General features: G+C 61.9%; 1 protein-coding gene across 3 annotated transcripts; it reads left to right on the top strand.

The window, feature by feature from the left end:
• The first annotated feature begins 6,423 nt into the window (after nucleotides 1-6,423).
• Nucleotides 6,424-15,370, top strand: NR1I3 (nuclear receptor subfamily 1 group I member 3). Of its 3 annotated transcripts, none has more exons than XM_006038225.3 (9): nucleotides 6,424-6,507; nucleotides 7,851-8,046; nucleotides 9,395-9,525; nucleotides 10,819-10,988; nucleotides 12,100-12,335; nucleotides 12,544-12,689; nucleotides 13,262-13,378; nucleotides 13,659-13,764; nucleotides 14,612-15,370. In XM_006038225.3, the coding sequence occupies exons 1-9, from the start codon at nucleotides 6,447-6,449 to the stop codon at nucleotides 14,739-14,741; spliced, it is 1,293 nt and encodes a 430-aa protein (XP_006038287.2). In that variant the 5' UTR covers nucleotides 6,424-6,446; the 3' UTR covers nucleotides 14,742-15,370. The 3 variants fall into 3 exon arrangements, with proteins under 3 accessions (XP_006038287.2, XP_025050516.1, XP_025050517.1); XM_025194731.1 differs by having other exon boundaries at nucleotides 6,429-6,507; nucleotides 7,848-8,046; XM_025194732.1 differs by lacking the exon at nucleotides 6,424-6,507 and adding an exon at nucleotides 9,175-9,277 and having other exon boundaries at nucleotides 7,935-8,046.
• The last annotated feature ends 2,584 nt before the right edge of the window (nucleotides 15,371-17,954 follow it).

Genomic DNA, 17,954 nt, shown 5'->3' with positions numbered 1-17,954 from the left:
GGGATGCAGCCAGAGGACGGCTCCGTCCCGTCCTGCCTCTGCTTCTGCCTCGGGTCTCATTGAAGGGCGAAGCAGCCGCCAGGAAAGCACTCAAGGCAGCGCCGAGGAGCGGGAGCGGAGGTGCCCGCAGGTCCGTGCAGAGCCAGCCGCCGCTGGGCCAAGAGCAGCAGGAGCTGGTCGTGGGGCACCGTGCCAGGGCCTTGCCAGATGGGCCGGCTGGCTCCCAGGCCCCTGCCATGCCCCCCGCGTCCCAGGCTCCTTGGTGACGGGCGCCAAGGCTGCAGCTGCTGTGACTGTGGGCAGGGAGCTGTCCTCCAGCCCCTCCAGCAGGCTCCCATGCCCCTGCCCCATAGCTGCCGCCCACCCCCCGTCCTGTCCCACAGGAGTTGTTGAGAGCTGGAAGATTTTTCTCATTTTGAGCTGGCAAAAAGTTGAGATCCTCCCAATTTCTGCAAACCAGACTGGTGGCTCCAGGCTGTAGCAATGCTGCCTGTGCTACAGGCTAATCAAGCACTTCCCCGGGTCTGCTGCAAACAGATGCTGTTTCCAAACAACCGCTCGGGGCTACGGCGCTGGGAGCCTTTTCCATCAGCAAACTCGGAGAGTTTCCAAGTGAGGAGCTGCTCAGGGCCAGCACTGCCCCGAGCACTCGGGGTCCCAGGCATGCGGGCTTCTGACAGAAAAGCTCTGTGCCAACATCTGGGGGGGTCCAAGTCCTCCAGCTGCTTCCTAAGAGGCAAATGCTCCCACAAGGAGCTGGAGCCCCCAGCTAGAGACCCCAGACATGGCTGCTCCTGCATCCAGCCTGACCTAGTTGCAGAGCTGATCCATGCTCGCAGAGCCCTGCCACTTAGCCTGGCTTGGATGAAGCGGTTCCCTTGCAGCCTCACCCCCTTGCAGTTGAATCTGTGTGGGAAAAGCTGCCTGACCTTCCCTCCAGCTGAGCCCTAGCACACATGACCCCTCCCCACACCCGGTCCTGCTGCAGCTCCTTGACCACCAATGCCCCAGGCCGAGGGCAAGGCCAAGGGTCAGGTTTGTGTAGGAGCTGCTGGCAGCAATGGGAAGAGGGTAGAGCTGGGGCACCTAAAAGATCTGCCACATTTGCTCCCATCCGTGGGGCTGGGATACCCCCCTGACTTCACAAGTTCAGAAGATGCAGGTGGCTTTGTCCCTATGGTTGTCCTCAGGTTTGCGGGGAAATCGTGATGTCCCTGTGTGCACAGCATGGGGCTTGTGGGAGTCAGGAGCCTCCTAGGCTGGGTATAGCCCAGAGGGGTTTTTGGGGACACCGATCACAGGTCATTACCTTCAGCGTGTGCCTGTGGTTCTGGAGCGTTTGAGGGATGGTTTCACTACTGCCATGGCCCGATTAACACCCATTGCCAGGCAAACAGGCAGAGAGGAAGGATGATGTGGGGAGTAGGGTGGTAAGGGGATTTGGATGGGCAGGAAGCAGAGCAAGCTACAGGCTCCTTGGCCTTGCTGGGCAGGTGTTTAGTGGAACGGGAGAGGCGCGGGCAGCACGAGGACTGCTGCAGATGGGAGAGGTCTGGAACGACAGGTGTACCAGCCCCAACAACGACTTGTCTATCCCAGCACCATGGGGCGGCAAACAGTGCTGAGATCCAGGTGTGCGCCAGCTCAGTGCAGAGAACCCGGGAACCATGCACAGCAGTGAGATGCAGGCAAATCCTCCGGGACAAGGAAGGCTCTGTCCAAGGGAAGACCCATGCCTGTAGGTGCAGGGGCACTGCCTCTAGGCACCCTGGGCCAGGGTGACCAGGGGCAGCCAGCTGACTGCCCTGGGGCTGCCTGGGCTGAAGGGCCATTGCAAGGTGCTCAGTTAATGCCATGGCCTAGCTTGGTTTTGGGTAGGGCCTGGCATCTTCTCCTTGCTGTGGAAACCAGGGTCCTGACTGACTTCCCCAACCAAGGTCTGCTTGGGGCCTGGTGTGGGCTGTGCTCCTACTAGGGCTGGTGGGCTGCCCAGGCCAAGGCAGAGGGAGGGCACCTTGCAGTGGGGGAGCAGCCAGCTGGGGTGAGGGCAGTGGCTACCTGGGTAGGAGGGGCAGTGCTGGGAGGTTGAGCTGGTGGTGGGGTGGGTCCTCAGCTGATCACCCAGCAACACCCCCCCAGGCTCTGGTCCTGTGGCCCCAGCGCTGCCTTCATCCTACTCCTCCTCAGGGCTGGCACCTGTCCTGGCTGCTGTGCAGGTATTCATGGTGCTGATGCTGGTGCTGGTGCTGGTGCTGGGCCTGGGGGGTGCCTGACTTGGCTCTGCTCCTGCCACGTTCACAGGCTTATCCAAGAGCTCCAGGTTTTGGCTCTCAGCCCCACAGAGGGCACCCCACCTAGCTCCTCCCTCTTCTGCACAGGCTGTGGTAGGACAAAGTGGGCATGGATGCAGCTCCCATGCCCTGCGCCTCACCCTGCCTGAACCCGCTCTGCCCTTGGCTTGAGGAAGTGAGGAGGGACCTCATGGCAGCCCTTCACACTCTATGCTGGAAGAGCTGCCAGAGCACCCATGTCCCCCACTGCCCAGGCACCAAGTGCCCTGCCCAGCTCCCTGCAGGCTGCGGCTGCATGCCCCTGTACCTCTGCTGCTGCTGCTACCCCCATGGCTCTGGTCCAATCAAGGGGGGGGGGGCAGGGGGAGGCTCAGGAAACTTGTGGTCTCTGAAGGATGCCCCGAGCTGGCTGTGCCCCTTGCCTACCACCCCAGCTGCCCACAACAAATGGACCCATTCACCCCCCCTGCTTCACCCCAGAGCCTCAGCTTGAAGCACAGGTCCTGGCAGTGCAGCCACTTAAGCTGGTGCCAACAAGGAGGTGAATCCCTTGCCTCTGGCTGAGGCCCAGGGGTGTCACCAGCACAGAGTTGCCTGCCCAGCACCCGGCCCCTGCACATGGATGCATGCGGTCATGCAGGCAGGGAGGGAAGAAAAGAGATGTATGCACACAGGCACGTGCACAAGCATATGCACGTGGTTCTGCAGATGCATTTGGTCATGCAGAGATGTGTGTGCACATGCATGCACACATCAAGGAGCCATGCCTTGGCCTGTGCTCAAGGCCCACTCAGGAATGCACAACCATTCACATACAGGTTTCCCCTCTGTGCATTTGCACGCATGCATGCACACACACACGCACGGCTGCAGAGATATCTTCAGCCACACTCCAGCATGCGCCCAGATGGGCAGAGACACAATCCAGCCCCAGTGATGGCATCTTGCTCCTGGCTGACCATCTGCCAATTGCAGCAGAGCAGAGGCCTGGGCCCAGGGTGACTCCTGGTTGGGGGCTGGGTATGTTGCAGGCAAGCTCTGTCCTTTCCAAGGCAGTGCACACAGATGCACACACAAGCACCCTGGCAGTCCCATGTTCTCACACACCCATGGGCTTGGGTGCACCCACAAGTGCACAAATGTAGACACATGCACTCACACGGTACACGCTGTCCATCCCATAGGCACAGAGACATGTCCCCATCCCTGGACACATACAAACGCACACAGGCAATTACTCCGTGCGCACTAACAAGCACATGCACACTGACACGTGCTGATATGGCCGCGAGCCTGGCTTGCTGGACAGAACCCAGGAGAGCAAAGCAAAAAGCCTTCTGTCAGCAGGCTGCCAGCGCCACCCCAACCACCCAACAGGATCAGCCTCCAGGAAAGCCCATGGCAAACAGAGCTGCCTGCCCAGCCACGGGACCGCAGCGAGGGGCTCTGGGGACTGGGGGTAGTTTCTGCCCTGGAGGCCTGGCTCAGTGACAGCGGGGCTCACGAGCCCCAGGGAGAACATGTGCACGGCTCAGCACATGTAAGTGTGATGTGGGTGTGAGGGCACAGTGGTGCACATGCCAGGCTGAGGCTGGTCAGGGAGGAACGCCTGGCCCTGGTCTCAGCTGCTGCAGGTCACATCCATCCGGGCCCAGCCTTGAGGAGCCCCTGGCTCAGACACACCTATGTCAGGGCCTTGGGTCCGGCAGGCTGATGCTGGGGAGCACCAGGCCACAGCAAACAGAGAGCAGAACCGCTTGGAGGGCTGTCCCAGGTGTCACGGTGGGTCCCTGAGATGCAGCATGTTTTCCCCCAGCGGCCCAGCCCTGCCATCGCCCCATAATCAGGATGGGCCTGGCCTGAAACTGGCAGCTCTGCTCCAGTTTGGACGGGCAGTGCAGGTGTGTGTGCATCTCCTCCATTCTCTCTCTCATGTGCGCACATGCACACACACACGGAGGCGTGTATATGCATGCAGAGAAAGAGAGAGAGAGAGAAATCACTTCATCAGCACCCATGGGGGCACCCTACCAGGAAGCCCAGTGTGCACCAGCTGCCTCTGGGAGCCCAGTTCTTGACACCCCTCTGTGGGTCCCAAGCCCTGGCTACCCTGTCTCCTGGAGTTGCTCTCCCTGGGGGTCCTGCCCCCACAGCAGGTAGCCAGCTAGAAGCAGCCCCCCACCCCTATTATGGAAGCTAGCAGTGAGCCTGCCAGGTCAGGGCTCGGGGAGCTGGGTCAAGGCTGGGGGATCTAGCTCGGTCTGTGCTGCCTCCTCCTGGCAGAAATGCCCCCCATGCACCCCAGCCGGGAGAGGAGCAGTCCAGCATCCCCCCACACTGTGCAGCCAGTGCCAGAAGCACTGTGCAGAGCCTGCCCCAGATCACCCGGCTGCAGCCTGATGAATGCTGCGATCCCCAGGCGACCGCGGCCGATTTCCTGCTAACGACACTTTGAAGAGGCTCATTAATCTGTGCAGCACGGCGCAGCACCGGAGCCGTCACACTGGCCTCCCCCGCACGGCGGGCTGCGGCACGGCCTAGAGGCTGGAGCAGCATGTCTCTATTTTTCATGACAGCCTGGCTCAGCCCTGCCCCCAGGCCCCTGGGACTCAAGGAAAGGCCACATTGCTGGATCTCTGCCATGGCAGGGAGCCACAGGCTGGCTTCGCTCAGAAACAGCCTGTGCCATGCTTTGGCTGACAGATGCCTCCCCATGCCAATGCAGCATGATACATGGGAGCCACAGGGTGGGCACAGGCCATGTGGTTGCCCCAGGCTGGGCCCAGAACATCGTCCCCGCTGCACAGGGGAAACAGAGGCACAGAGGGTCCCCAGGGAGTCAGTGAGAAAGTCACAGGGCTAGGCAGTTCATTGTCCACTAGGCCTGGCACAGCCAGTGTGTGCAGGGAGGTGCTGCAGCACAGGTCAGGAGGGCAGGTACGGGTGGGGAGCACAACAGGAGCGATGTGATGGGGGTTGTTCCCCGCAGCACATATGAGAATTGATACATTTCCCCTCTTTTTCTGTGTGACTGTGCATACAAGTGTGCCCTTGCCAGCATGCGTATGAGCTCCAGGATATAGAGCATGTGTGTGCGTGTGTGTGACTGTGCACCAGAGCATTCAGCGCATGTGCTTGGACATCCACATGCACACCATGCTGGGTAGGCATGCACTGGGGGATAGAGTATGCTTGTGTGTGCGCACAGCACTGGTGCACAAGGTGTGTGCACAACTGTCTGTGGCAGGAAGGGTGTGTGTGTATGCCCGCACACATATGTGTGCTGACAAGATTCTTTGGGTAGATGTGATATCTTTTATTAGACCAGCTACATTTGGTCTAACACATATGTGTGCTGGCACTGCATATGGAGGCCGGGCCAGGATGGAGCGTGTGTGTGTGTTTGCACATGTGTGTGTGTGTGCTGGCCTTGCAGTCTGTGTAGGCCAGGGGTGGGCAAAATGCGGCCTGGGGGCCGGATGCGGCCCACCAGGCCATTCTCTCTGGCCCACGGGGCCCCTAAAAAATGTAGAAAATTAATACTTATCTGCCCTGGGCTGCCTTTCATGCGGCCCTCGATGGCTTGCCAAAACTCAGTAAGCGGCCCTCTGCCCAAAATAATTGCCCGCCCCTGGTGTAGGCTGTGCCACGGCATAGTGTGTGTGCACATGCAGATGTATGTGTGTGCTGGCTCTGCAGTGTATGTAGACTGTGCAAGGGTATAGTGAGTGTGTGAATGTGGCAGGGTGTGTGTGTAGTGCATGCGCACGTATATGTATGTGTGTGCTGGGATTGCTATGCATCCAGGCAGCGGCAAGGTGAGGATGGCCAGGTAGGGAGTAAGTGGCCGTGCTGGGGCTGGGTCCCCCTCTCCCTAGCCACTGCCTGCTCCCCGAGGCAGGTCACCCTCTGTCCTCTTCTCTGTGGGCAGCAGACCAGGAATAGCTCGCCTGGCCCAGGGGCTGCAGCCTGGTTCCACAGGGACTTGCCTGATCCCGCTGCTCCTCCGGCCTCTGGCCCCATCCAGAACACACCCTGCGATGGCTCCCCTCCCCCCGCCCCCATGCCCCTGAACCCTCCCCGTGGCTCCAGTTTCTCCAGTGCAAAGTTCAGGTGCTACCAGCTCCCATAAGCCAAGCCCAGGCGTCTGCGTGAATGCAGCAGGGAGGGAGCGGGGTCCGGCCGCCATGTGGGGTCAGTCCCCCCCACACTCCCGGTGAGCAGGCAGCGGGCATGGGTCGGGTGCAGGGGGCTACGGGGCTGGAGCCGACCCTGTGGGCACCGGAGCCAGGGCTGGGGCTAGGACTCAGGCTCCCTTTCTGGGGTCAGGACCCTGTGTCAGCACAGCGGAGCGCCAGTATCAGCAGCACTGCTTAGCCCAAGCCCCCTCCTCTCTCCTCCCAGCACCCCATAGCCTGTCTCATTCCCCCTTTGCTCTCCCAGCAGGTCCCTGCCAGGCGCCCCAGGCCTGGTCCTGCCCTGTTGCTTGTGTCGAGTGGACTTTGCCCCCCACCAAACTGGCTCAGCCCCCCTACACGGGGGCTGTCCCTGGGCCCAGCTCCTGGCTCAAGCCTCACGTGCTGGGGAGAGCCTTGGCACCAGAAGATGGGGAAAGGGCTCCCACTGCCCACAGCAGGATCAGCTCTTCACAGGCGGGCGAAGGACCCTGTGGAGTTGGGGTGGGGGGCACAGCCCTGGGAAGGGTCAGGCCTCCTGGCACAGGCTGGGCACTGCACATGGAGCAGGGCTTTCTGGGTGGCAGGGAGCTCAACACACGGGACACAATCGCCATCATGCATGTACCTGTGGAATGGCACAGCCACGTGACAGTGACGCGTGTGCACGCGGCACCTGCAGAATCCACACGTGACTTGTGGGACCTCAGGAATATCTGGAGGGTCCTGGCTACGGCAGTCAGAGGCAGGACAGCAGCCCCAGGAGGCAGACCTGCTGGCTGGGGTCTCGGGCAGGTGGAGCTGCAGCACTTCTGCTACCGGCACTGGAGCGAGCTGGGCTGGAGCCGGCGTTCCAGGAGCCAGCAGACCTAGGGCTGGGGACCACAGCTCCTAGCTGTAGCCACTGCTGAGCCTCCCCTGTATCTTGGAGCTGGGGGCACTAATGCCCTCAGTGCTGTGGGGGCTGGACCCAGGGGCAATGGGGCCACTGCTCCAGCCTCCGGGCAGCAGGACGCTGGGGGCAAGAGGCTGCTTTGTCCTCACAAGCCCATAGGGTCAAAGCTCCTCCTGTCTCTGGATGGTGGGTGGGTGTCTGTGGCCAGCTGGGCATCTGCTGGTCCCACCACATGGCCCTGCCCCTGCCAGCCCTTGGCAGGGGCCATTGACACCAGACAGACAGATCTGCCAGCCCTGCCCCATCCTGCTCTCACTTGCTGCCTCTCTCCTGCCAGCTCCCGCAGAGCTAGGGGGAGCCAACCCACGGTATGTGTGCCTGGAACTAGCTGAGCTGAGCTGAGCTGAGCTGTGGGGCACAGGGAGCGGGGCAAGGAGGCGGCAGGGGGCCTGAGCTGGAGTCTGAGTTTCTGTTCCCCCTGCCCAGCAGGCAAGGCCATGCCCAGCCCTTTGGATGGGGACAGCAGCCCCGGCAGCAGCAGCTCCTGCACGCTGAGCCTCGGGACGGGCGAGTGGGAGCCGGAGGACCCGGAGGCTGAGCAGAAAGTCTGTGTCGTGTGTGGGGACCAGGCCACTGGCTTCCACTTTCACGCCATGACCTGTGAGGGCTGCAAGGGCTTCTTCAGGTGAGAGCAGGGGGGCCACAGCACCCACCCTGACCCCAGGGCCAGCCTGCAGGTGTACCAGGTCCAGTGCTGCCCACTGCTGCTGAAGCAGGGACAAGCACTGCCCAGGAGCCCCCCGGGCACCTGTCCTGCACAGCCAGCTGAGCTGGGTGTGTGCATGGAACGTGGGGGCATGTGATGATGCACATGCATGTGTGGGTGTGCACAGTGAGGCACGTGAGTACACATGGGAAGGGGGGCATCTGCACATGCATGTTTCGATGCTCTGTGGTGCAGCTCCCCTATGGCTCAGTGTGAGGCTGGGGTTAGTGCATGTGTGCTGGGCCCAGCTCCCAGTGGCTGGGCCTCACTGCCCTGCGGGCCTGAGCTTCCAGACCAGCACTGTGGCCACCACCACCCTTCACTGCAGGCTCAGCTGAACCCAGCTTCCAGTGGACTGCAGCCCTCCCCTGCAGCTGGGCTGGTGCTAGCACTGGCGTGCCGCAGTGCTCAGCCCACTGCTGCTCTGGCCGATAGCTGGCAGGGTTATGTTGCACCATCCGTGGAGCTGCCAGGGCTGCTGGCTGCCCCCAGGGCAACACCCCAGGACAGAGTGGCCTCTGCAGAGCAACTCCTCCTAGACGGGGTGGAGATCCCAGACACAGCCCGACCCACCAGGACTTGCAGCTGGTGCCAACTGCGAGGGGAGTGCATGCTCAGCCATCCCCTTCCTGCTTGCAGCCACTCCTGCCCCTTGCTGAGCAGGGCCCTTGAGCCCCAGGCCCCCTGTGTGCCCTGGGAGGCCCCCAGCCCCTGGCCAGGGCAGTGAGTCAGTCAAGACAGGGCGTTCTAGAGGCTGTTCGGCACCCACACTGCATTATAGGAAGGATGTGGGGAGACTGCCTGACTGGGACCCAAACAGCCCCCCTGGAAGCAGCAGTCAGGCAGCCCTGCTCCAGCCCCCTGCATGGTGAAACGCTGCACCTGGGCCAGCATCAGCCATGCCCGAGGTGCCCTGGGGCTGCCACCACTGTCCTTGCACTGCCTCCTGCCTGGTGTACAGGCACAGGTATGCATGGCAGCGCCCATGTGCACGTGTGTGTGCACGTGTGTGCAAGTCGTGCAAGTGCATGTCTTCTGTTTCTCTAGTGCACGTGTGTGTCTGCACAATGGGGGTGTTGGGCTCCCCAGTGCACATATGTATGTGTGCAAGGCGGGAACCAGCTGCAGGAGAACTTAAAGATCCCCAGATGTGAGTTGAGTGCAGGGCCACCCACCCATCTCTGAGCCCCGCACCCAGTGCTGCTGGGATCCCTCGGGGGCTGCATGGTGCCCAGTTCCAGATCCAGCCCTGCCCTCTCTCTTGCAGGCGATCGATGAGTAAGGGCGTCCACTTCACCTGTCCCTTCGCCCGCAGCTGCACCATCACCAAGGCCAAGCGCCGGCAGTGCCAGGCCTGCCGCCTCCAGAAGTGCTTGGCCGCCGGCATGCGGAAAGACAGTAAGGCAGAGCCCCAAACCTGCCCTCCTGGGGCTGGACCTCACCCCCTCTTTCAACCCATACCCCACAGCCGGAGGCACTAGGCCCCAGTGCTGGTCTCAGCTAATGGTGGGGATAGCCAGGTATCAGACCAGGATGCCCCAGCATCACGGTGCATGTTGTGGCTGTGCCTGGCCACCACCCTCTGGCCCTCAGCACCCCTGCTGGTGAGGGTGGGAGGAGGGTCTTGTGGCAGGAGTAGCCCGGGTGCCCATGCACCCATGTCGGGGCAGCACTAGCCGGCTGGGGCTCCCCACGGTGCAGCCAAGGTCTCCAACTGGCAGCAAACAGACATCCTGGCAGCTCTGTAATGGCCTCCCAATAGACTGCGTCTAGGCCTGGAGCCAGCAGGGGCTGGCACATGCCCAGGGCCTGGGCCTGGGTTCCCCCACCCCCAGTTACGGAGGAGGTGGCAGTGTGAGGATGGAGAGCACAGGCTCCTTATATGGAGCAGCCCAGTGCTGAGCCAGTGCTCCCAGCGGGGCGGGCCACAGTGCCAGGCAGCACTGGGGCCCCCAGCTCCAACACCTCTCCCTGGCACCACCTGTGCCCTGGAAACCCAGCACGCCAGGCCAGCTCCCACTCCTGCCCCCTGGAAATGCAGAGGGCCCAGAGGCCCTGCACCTCCCTGGGGACTCTTGGCACTGCCCACGTGCTGCCATGCAGCGGGCAGCCCCATGGCAGGATGTCAGCGCTGGGAAGAAAACCCAGGAGTCCTAGGCCCCAGCTCTACCCACTAGACCCACTTTCTGGCCTCAGGACTGACCAGGAGCCGGGACTCATGCCAGCCAGCTGTGGGACACAGTAGGTCAAAGGGGTAGCGTGCAGGAGGCTGAGAACCAGAACGGCTGGGTTCAGATCCTGGCATTAGGATGTGGGGTACGGGGAGCACTGCGAGGGTTGGCAGGGAGTCAGGACACCTGAGCTTTCCTCCTGACGAACCCAGATGTCCTGGTTCTTGGCCTTTCCTGAGACCCCACACGTCTCCTGGAGCTGGGACCACGTGCAAGATTTGGGTGATCCCCGGATTTCAGGAGACCTGGTGCAAGTTTCAGCTCGGTCACGGAGCTGGGACCAGACCCCAGGAGGCCCCTGCATTCCTCTGGGCAGAGCGGCTGCTCAAGCGTGGGTGGGCAGGGCGTCCTGCTGGGCATCTGGGCTCTGGGGGCTCCAGCTGATGAGGGCAGGGGTGCAGGGGTCATGGGGGCCATGCCGGGGCTGCCCCCTCAGCCTGGGCTCTGGTCTGGCTGGCAGTGATCCTGTCGGAGGAGGCCCTGCAGGCGCGCCGGGCCCTGCGGTGGCAGCGGCAGCAGGAGCGGAAGCTGGCAGGGCTCACGGCAGAGCAGGAGCAGCTCATTGCTATCCTCATCGAGGCGCACACCCGCAACTTTGACTCCAGCTTCTCCCAGTTTCAGCACTACCAGGTGGGCCCCCCCACAAGGAATCAGCAATGAGGGGGCAGGCAGGCCAGAGTGTCTGCTGGGCAGTGATTGGCTGCCAGTGTCACACACCCAGATCTCTGCTCCCTAATTGCACAAGCGCTGCCTGGTGTGACGTGCTGCACAATGTGAAGTCGACGCCAGCGCAGCCCCGTGACTTTCCCCGTCCCTGCCTGCCCTGACTTCCCCTCCGCCCTTGACACCACAGACACCTCCCTGCCCTGCATCCACTGGCTCCTGTCCCGTGCTCTGCTGCTGCGCCCCAGGGGCTCACTGCCCCCATTTTACAGGTAGGGAAACCAAGGCACCAGCCAGGAAGGGCCTTGCCCACTGTTGCCAGACAAGTTTCTGGCAGAGCCAGGAATACAGCCCATGAGTCCCAAAGCCAGGCTTCACCGCAGGCATTGCTGCCCACACCAGGCCCCTTGCTCCAAGCCGGACTGAGGCTGCCCCAAGCCAGGCCATGCTGTGTGCTCACAAGCCTTGGCTCACCCCGGGCTGTCTCCCACTGAGGCTCTGTGCACAAGGACGCTGTTCTCTGAGGCTGCTTGGCCACCCTTCATAGCCAGAGCCACGCCACACCGTCCACGCCAGCTCCCCCCACCCATGCCTCTTGCAGGTGCCTCTGTTTACCCATTGAGGGGAGCCAGAAGGTGGCTGCCTGGGCTCAGTCCTGCCCAGCCCAACTCAGTCCCTCGGGAAGGGGCACTGAGGGAAAGGGCATAGAGAATTGTGCCCCCTGAGCCCTGGGGCCGATCCCCACAGGGCCAGAAGTGGCAGCTCCATATCATGAGCCAGGGCTGGGATGCTGTGTGTCTGCATGTCTGGCACCTGTCTTGAGGGGGGTCTCCCCCCAGGTCAGCCAAGGAGGAGGACTCCCCACCACACTCCAGACCAGAGGCATGTGGCTTGTGGCTGCAGTACTGTCCCGTTCGGGTTGGGTGGCTCTTGCGTGCATGAGCATGGTGGGCTCATCTGCACCCCTAGGCAATGTGCTTGTGGCGGCACACACAAGGGTGCCTTGCTCCAGCCCAGAGCCAGCTGCCCAAAGCTGCCTGTAGCACCAGGGCTTGAACTTGAGTCTCTCCCTTGCCAGCCTGCCGTGCGGTTGTACATCCACAGCCCGAGCCCTCGCAGCACCCCAGAGCCAGGGGCTCCTCACCATGCGCAGGGGCTGCCCGCTATGGAGAATGGGGCCACGCTGCCGTCCCCGGAAAGCCTGTCGGATGACGTGCTGCCTGATGTCTTCTCCATGCTGCCCCACTACGCTGACCTCAGCACCTTCATGATCCAGCAAGTGATCAAATTTGCCAAGGCGATCCCGGCCTTCAGGTCAGCACAGGCCCTGCACCACCTGACCGCTTGGCCACAGCCAGAGCATGGTGCCCGGCTCAGTTCTCCCATGCCCCTGTGCCCCGCTCCACCCAGGCCTTTCCTCCACTCTGCCACCTCCAGGGGCCCTGGTGTCCCCAACCCCACTTGGAGCAGCCACCTGCCTTGGCCCCTTCACGCTCCATCCCCGTCTCTCTCTTCTGGGCAGGAATCTGCCGATCTACGACCAGATCTCACTGCTCAAAGATGCCACCTTAGACATCTGCCAGATCCAGTTCAACACCGTCTTCAATGAGAAGGACAAGGCCTGGGAGTGCGGACACCACTGCTACACCATCCAGGACGGGGCCTTGGGTGAGCCGGGCACCCCCAAGGTGGGAGGAGATGGGGCTGGGCAGCATGGACACCGCGGGGCTCTCCTCCCACCCACGGCAGTGCCAGAGACCTGGGTCAGGTCAGTGAACATGGAGAGCCCTGCTGTCTCCTGCTCTGGGAGAAGCCCCCAGTCCCCGTCAACTGGGCCCTGATATAGTGATGGGCCTGTCCAGGGGCCAGCGAGACTGCCCTACCCAGCACCCGGGGGCACGGACACAGGATGGGCAGGGAGACCCTGGGCAGGAACCACCTCCCAGGGGTGAGGCAGTGCGTAGCGATGGGCCCTTCACCTGGCATGGGGCTCAGCCCAGCAGGTCCCTGCACTGCTGCATACGTGCTGTCAGTGGGATTTGGTTCGCAGTGAGACCTGTGTTGGTCGATGCCCTTACCCCCTCTCCTAGAACAGGTGCTGCACTTGCCCCTTGCCACTCAGCTCCACAGGACCCCTGCTCGGAGCATGCAGCCTCTGTCACCCTGGGGGCATGGGGGGCCCAGGCACACCCAGAGCCCCTGGATGCTGCAGCCCCATCACCCGCCACCTCTGCCCCCAGCCGGGTTCCAGCAGATCTACCTGGAGCCACTGCTCAAGTTTCACATCAGCCTGAAGAAACTGAAACTCCACGAGGCAGAGTACGTGCTGCTGCAGGCCATGGTCCTGTTCTCGCCTGGTGAGACGTCTCATTTCCCCTCCCTCCCTCCCTCCGTAGCCTGGCCCGGGTGGGACAAGGAGCTGAGCACCCCACTCAGCCCTGCTGCCTCCCACTACCCCATGTGGCTATGGGCTCAGGCGTGGGCCGCCACGGGGGGTGTTTTCACGGCCACCCACCCCCCTGTGCCCTCCTGCTGCTGGCATTAGCACCCTAGCTCCAGGGCTTGGTCCCTGCCCCAGAGCACGGGGCTCCCCAGCCCTATCCTGGCCCTTACAGAGGTGCGGTCCTCTGCTTCCAGACCACACCAGTGTCACGCAGCACGACTTCATCGACCAGCTCCAGGAGAAAGTGGCCCTCACGCTGAAGAGCTACATTGACCACCGGCACCCGCTGCCCGAGGGCCGGTGAGTGGGGACTGCCCTGGGGCTCACCCATGATCACCCTTGCTCCCGGGGTCCAGACATCAGCGGCATGTGGCTGACGAGGCCGCAGGGCATGCGCCTCCAGGGTGGTTGGACTGACACCCTGTGTCACTGCCTGGGGCAGGGATGGTGCGGGGGACTTGCCCTGCAGCTCCTCACCCCGTCAGGCCCAGCCGGCTCCCAATCCAGGGATGGCCGCTCAGCAGGGGGATTTCTGGCCCCACCAGGAAGTGTTAGCCTTACACCCCTACTGGGAAGCAGCCATGTCCAATGGGCAGAGCTGGGCAGCTGGAAGCCAAGACCACTGCACTCCACTCTCAGTGGGGAGTAGCGTCTAGTGGGGAGAGCTGGCAGACTTGGAGCCTGGGCTCGGGTGTGCGGCGCCATGGGGGTGGGAGGCGTGACAGCAGGATCTGCCCTGATTGCTCTTGTCCCACTGTCCTGGGCAGCCCCCACCCCTTCCTGTGCTGCAGCTTGCCCCTCTGCCCCAGCCCAGGCCCGGGGTGGCTGGAGCAGAGGGTGCTCAGGCCTGCTTCACGCTCCCAGGGCCACAGGAGAGCTGGAATCCACACTGTATCCCCCGTGCGGCAGACACCTGGCAGGCATCGCTCTGGCCCTGCCTGTCCAGGGGGCACCCCCTGGCCAATGGGGCAGGGGCCGCTGGGCACCTGCCTGCCCCCCAGGAGCACACGTCACTGCATCCTGCATGGAGAGGAGCTCTGCTGCACAGGCCAGACAGATGGGTGGGGAGGCTGGGCAGGGCCTGGGGTCCATGCCTGGGAGCAGCAGGGGCTGTGGCAGGGCAAGCTCACCCCAGGCCTTTCCCCAGGTTCCTCTATGCCAAGCTGCTGCTGCTGCTGACAGAGCTGCGGTCCCTGAAGGCAGAGCTCACGCGGCAGATCCTGCACATACAAGACCTGTCGTCCATGACACCGCTGCTCTCCGAGATCATCAGCTAGAGCCAGGGCTGGGACCAGCTGTTGACCTCCATCCACCCAGCCGGGACCCTGGGGGCAGGATCCCCCACTGTGACTTCCAGGACCACACGCTTCCCCCAGGAGCTCGCTGGGGCACAGCCAGGACCCTGAAGCGCTGAGTCTCATCACCCAGCCAACTGCGTTCCCTGAGCTCTGCAGTGCCCTCCTGGCCACTCTGCCAATCCCACACCCCTGGCTGGCAGAGGAAATACTATGACCACTAAGGTGGTTTTCCTACTGCGAGGGGAAAACCACTTTCTTGGCAGGGGGTAGTACCTTGACCGAGGTAAGGCATAGTCTCCCACTTCCCACTCCCAGTGGGAAGATCCTGGCTATACACTAATTTTATGGGAGACTGCTCCCTAGCTTACTCCTGCGGCCATATGACTGAGGGCGAGCGAAACTCAGGGGCATCTGAGCCCCAAGCCTCCAGGCTTGGGCCAGCACATAGCATACCCTTGAAAGGATTTGGAAGCATCTGAAGCCTCAGGCAGGGGTGGTGGATGCTTGCCGGTAGTAGGGCTACATTTGGTTCTTGAATGACTCACGGATCTGGAATTGATTTGGCTGATTTGACATGGAACACAAAAAGTTTTCCTTAAAAAAAAAAATCCCACCCTTGGCTCAGTCCCTGGGGACTAGGCCAAGCTAGGGATGTGGCCTCAGGGGGTGCAGCCAGCCTGTGACTGGGCAAGACCCCCTCTGCCCTGCCCACCCTGGTGGGGCCTGAGGCACAGCCTGTGCCAGGAGTGGGAGGCACAGCCTGAGGCGCAGCCTGTGCCAGGAGTGCCTAGGGCACTGTGCAGGACTCACCGGTCAGCTGCTGCTGGCTGTGGTGGCAGGGGCAGCAGGCTTCCTTGTCCTGTCTGTCACTGTTGCATTTTAGGAGCAAAATAAAGTCCCATTTATTTTTGCATTTTCTGCCTGCATCTGGCTGGCCTCAGCCTGGCCCTGCCCACCCCTAGAGCCCCCACAGCCTAGCCCTGCCTGCCCCTAGAGCCCCCCAGCCTAGCCCTGCCCATCCCTGGCTCTTTCATGTCAGGCCTCGTCTATCCCTAGCCCCCCTTTCCCACCCCCTGTACCTTCATCCCAGTCCTGCCCATCCCTATGCCGCCCTGGCCTGACCTTGTCCACCCTTCCCCTTCTATCCCAGCCCAGGTGCACTACACCTGCTGCAGGGCATGGGCAGGCAGCAAGCCTGGGGGTAGGGGCAGGATACCCCCCCAGGAACCTGCCTCACCCCCTCACCCAAGGCTGGTGGTCATCACCCCATGCTGAGGCAGGATGCCCCCCAACCCCTGCCAGAGCTGTATGGCTGGGAACAGCCTGGGGCCACCTCAGGGCATCCATGCCTCTGCCCTACTGCCTGTCCCCCTCCCCACCCCACATCCCACCCCCAGGACCTCCGTCTGCCTTCCCAACTACTCCATACCCCAAGCCATGTCCAGGGAGGGCAAGGGGCAAAGCACTTCCTTGGAGGGTCCCTGGGCATCACATTGCCCCACAGGGAGTGTGGAGGCAGAGGAAGGGAGCCCATGCCGCAGGGGTGCAGCCGCACAGTGGGCAAGGACACAGTTGTGTGGTGGCACGGCTGCTCATGCCTACAGCTGTGTGCACATCAGGCACTAGCCCCAGGGGAGTTGTGCCATGGCCCACGGGGGCTAGGCTCCCAGGTCCAGGCAGCTCCTGTGCAGGATCCACCAGTGCAGCCCTGTGGGCCAAACAGGACCCCCACTGGGAGCTGGCACCCTGCCCAGAAACAGGCATGTCCCTGGGGCCTGTGGAGAACACAGGAGATGGCACACATGAGAGCTGAGCCATGGCAGGGGGTGACAGCACAGCCTGAAGCCAAGGAAAGAACATAGCAGGTGCATCAGTAATGGCACGTGTGAGCATGCAGAGCAGCTGCAGGGTGTAGCATGGCCAGGAGCTGCACAGTGCCTGCATATCAGTCATTTCTCAACCAGCTGTGGGGAGCAGCCCTCAGGCACTAGCAGGTCCACGCTTCCTGCAGCTCCACAGGGCTGAGAATGGAGATGACATGTGCCCTGACAGGCCTAGGCCTGGCCCCACCTTGCCATGGTTCCTGCTGTGGCCCACAGGGGTAAAGTCCCAGCACCAGGTGACATCATGGACCTACAGAGGCATCTGTGCACAAGTTGGAGGCATGGATGTGCATGCATACATTACAGGTGCACATACACCTGCACGTACAGAAGTCTATGTGACATACATGTGTACAAACTGCACATACACACCCACACACATCAGCAGTGAGTAAACATGCATGTGATAGCAATGGAGCACGTGTCCTTGATGCAGTTTGTGGGCACCAAAATCTGTGTGCAGGTGCGAACAGGAGTTTATATGCATATGTGCAAAAGTATGTGCTCCCGAATACAAATATACATGAACATGCATGCATCAGTACCCATGTACGAGGATGAACATGTGGGAGTGCTTGGACACATGCATAACCATGTCTGTACAAATGAGCATGTCTGCAAACATGTACGAGTACAAAAGGGTATGTGCATGTGCTAGCATATGTACTAGGTGCTAAACATGCCAACTGCGCAAGCATACATGGATTTATATGTATGTGGGCAAGTGTGGGTAACCAAGCATGCTTTTTCATGTATGGTTGGGGATGTTGGAATGCACGTGTGGATGCAGCCTGGTGCATGCTCACAAGAGGGCTGGCGTGCATGCTGGTATACAAGCAGGTTTATGAGTGCATGGGGCCCTTCCTTGGACAGGTGCATGCCTCCAACTCCCGAGACAGTGCTCCCTGCACAACAGTGCTGCAGGTGAGGGGAGAGGCCAAATTACCAACTTCTATGCCTGCCCCAGGCTCATATCTGGAATCTGCCCCCACAGACCTGCAAGGAGCCAACAGTCCCCCATGCTGCTGCCTGCAGGCCAGGGGGGATTCCCTTTCCTTCCTGCCCCTGTGGGGACAGGGCTGGGTGCAGAGAGCAGTAGTGGCAATGGGAGGGAGAGAAGATGGGGAACAGCTGTGTGCCTGCTGCCCCACACCCTGCCAGACACGCAAGGAAAGGGCCCCCAGCCTTCCACACCTGCAGAATGCTGTGAACACACCACCAGCCAGCCCCTTGGGCACGGCTCACCTACAGCATGGAAACATGAGTGCATGGCCAGATGCCCTCAGTGCAAAAGGAATGAAAAGGGAGT

The sequence above is a fragment of the Alligator sinensis genome, unplaced genomic scaffold (assembly GCF_000455745.1).
Source record: "Alligator sinensis unplaced genomic scaffold, ASM45574v1 scaffold1659_1, whole genome shotgun sequence".
In the NCBI taxonomy this organism is placed as follows: Eukaryota; Metazoa; Chordata; order Crocodylia; family Alligatoridae; genus Alligator; species Alligator sinensis.
This window is presented reverse-complemented; position numbering and strand designations above follow the sequence as displayed.

Bases quoted from the DNA above. Each gene is read 5' to 3' on its own strand.
- NR1I3 (XM_025194731.1), top strand. From the start codon at position 6,447: ATGCAGCAGGGAGGGAGCGGGGTCCGGCCGCCATGTGGGGTCAGTCCC. The intron at 12,690-13,261 runs GTGAGCCGGGCA...CTCTGCCCCCAG, and splicing joins CATCCAGGACGGGGCCTTGG to CCGGGTTCCAGCAGATCTAC. The intron at 13,765-14,611 runs GTGAGTGGGGAC...GCCTTTCCCCAG, and splicing joins CACCCGCTGCCCGAGGGCCG to GTTCCTCTATGCCAAGCTGC.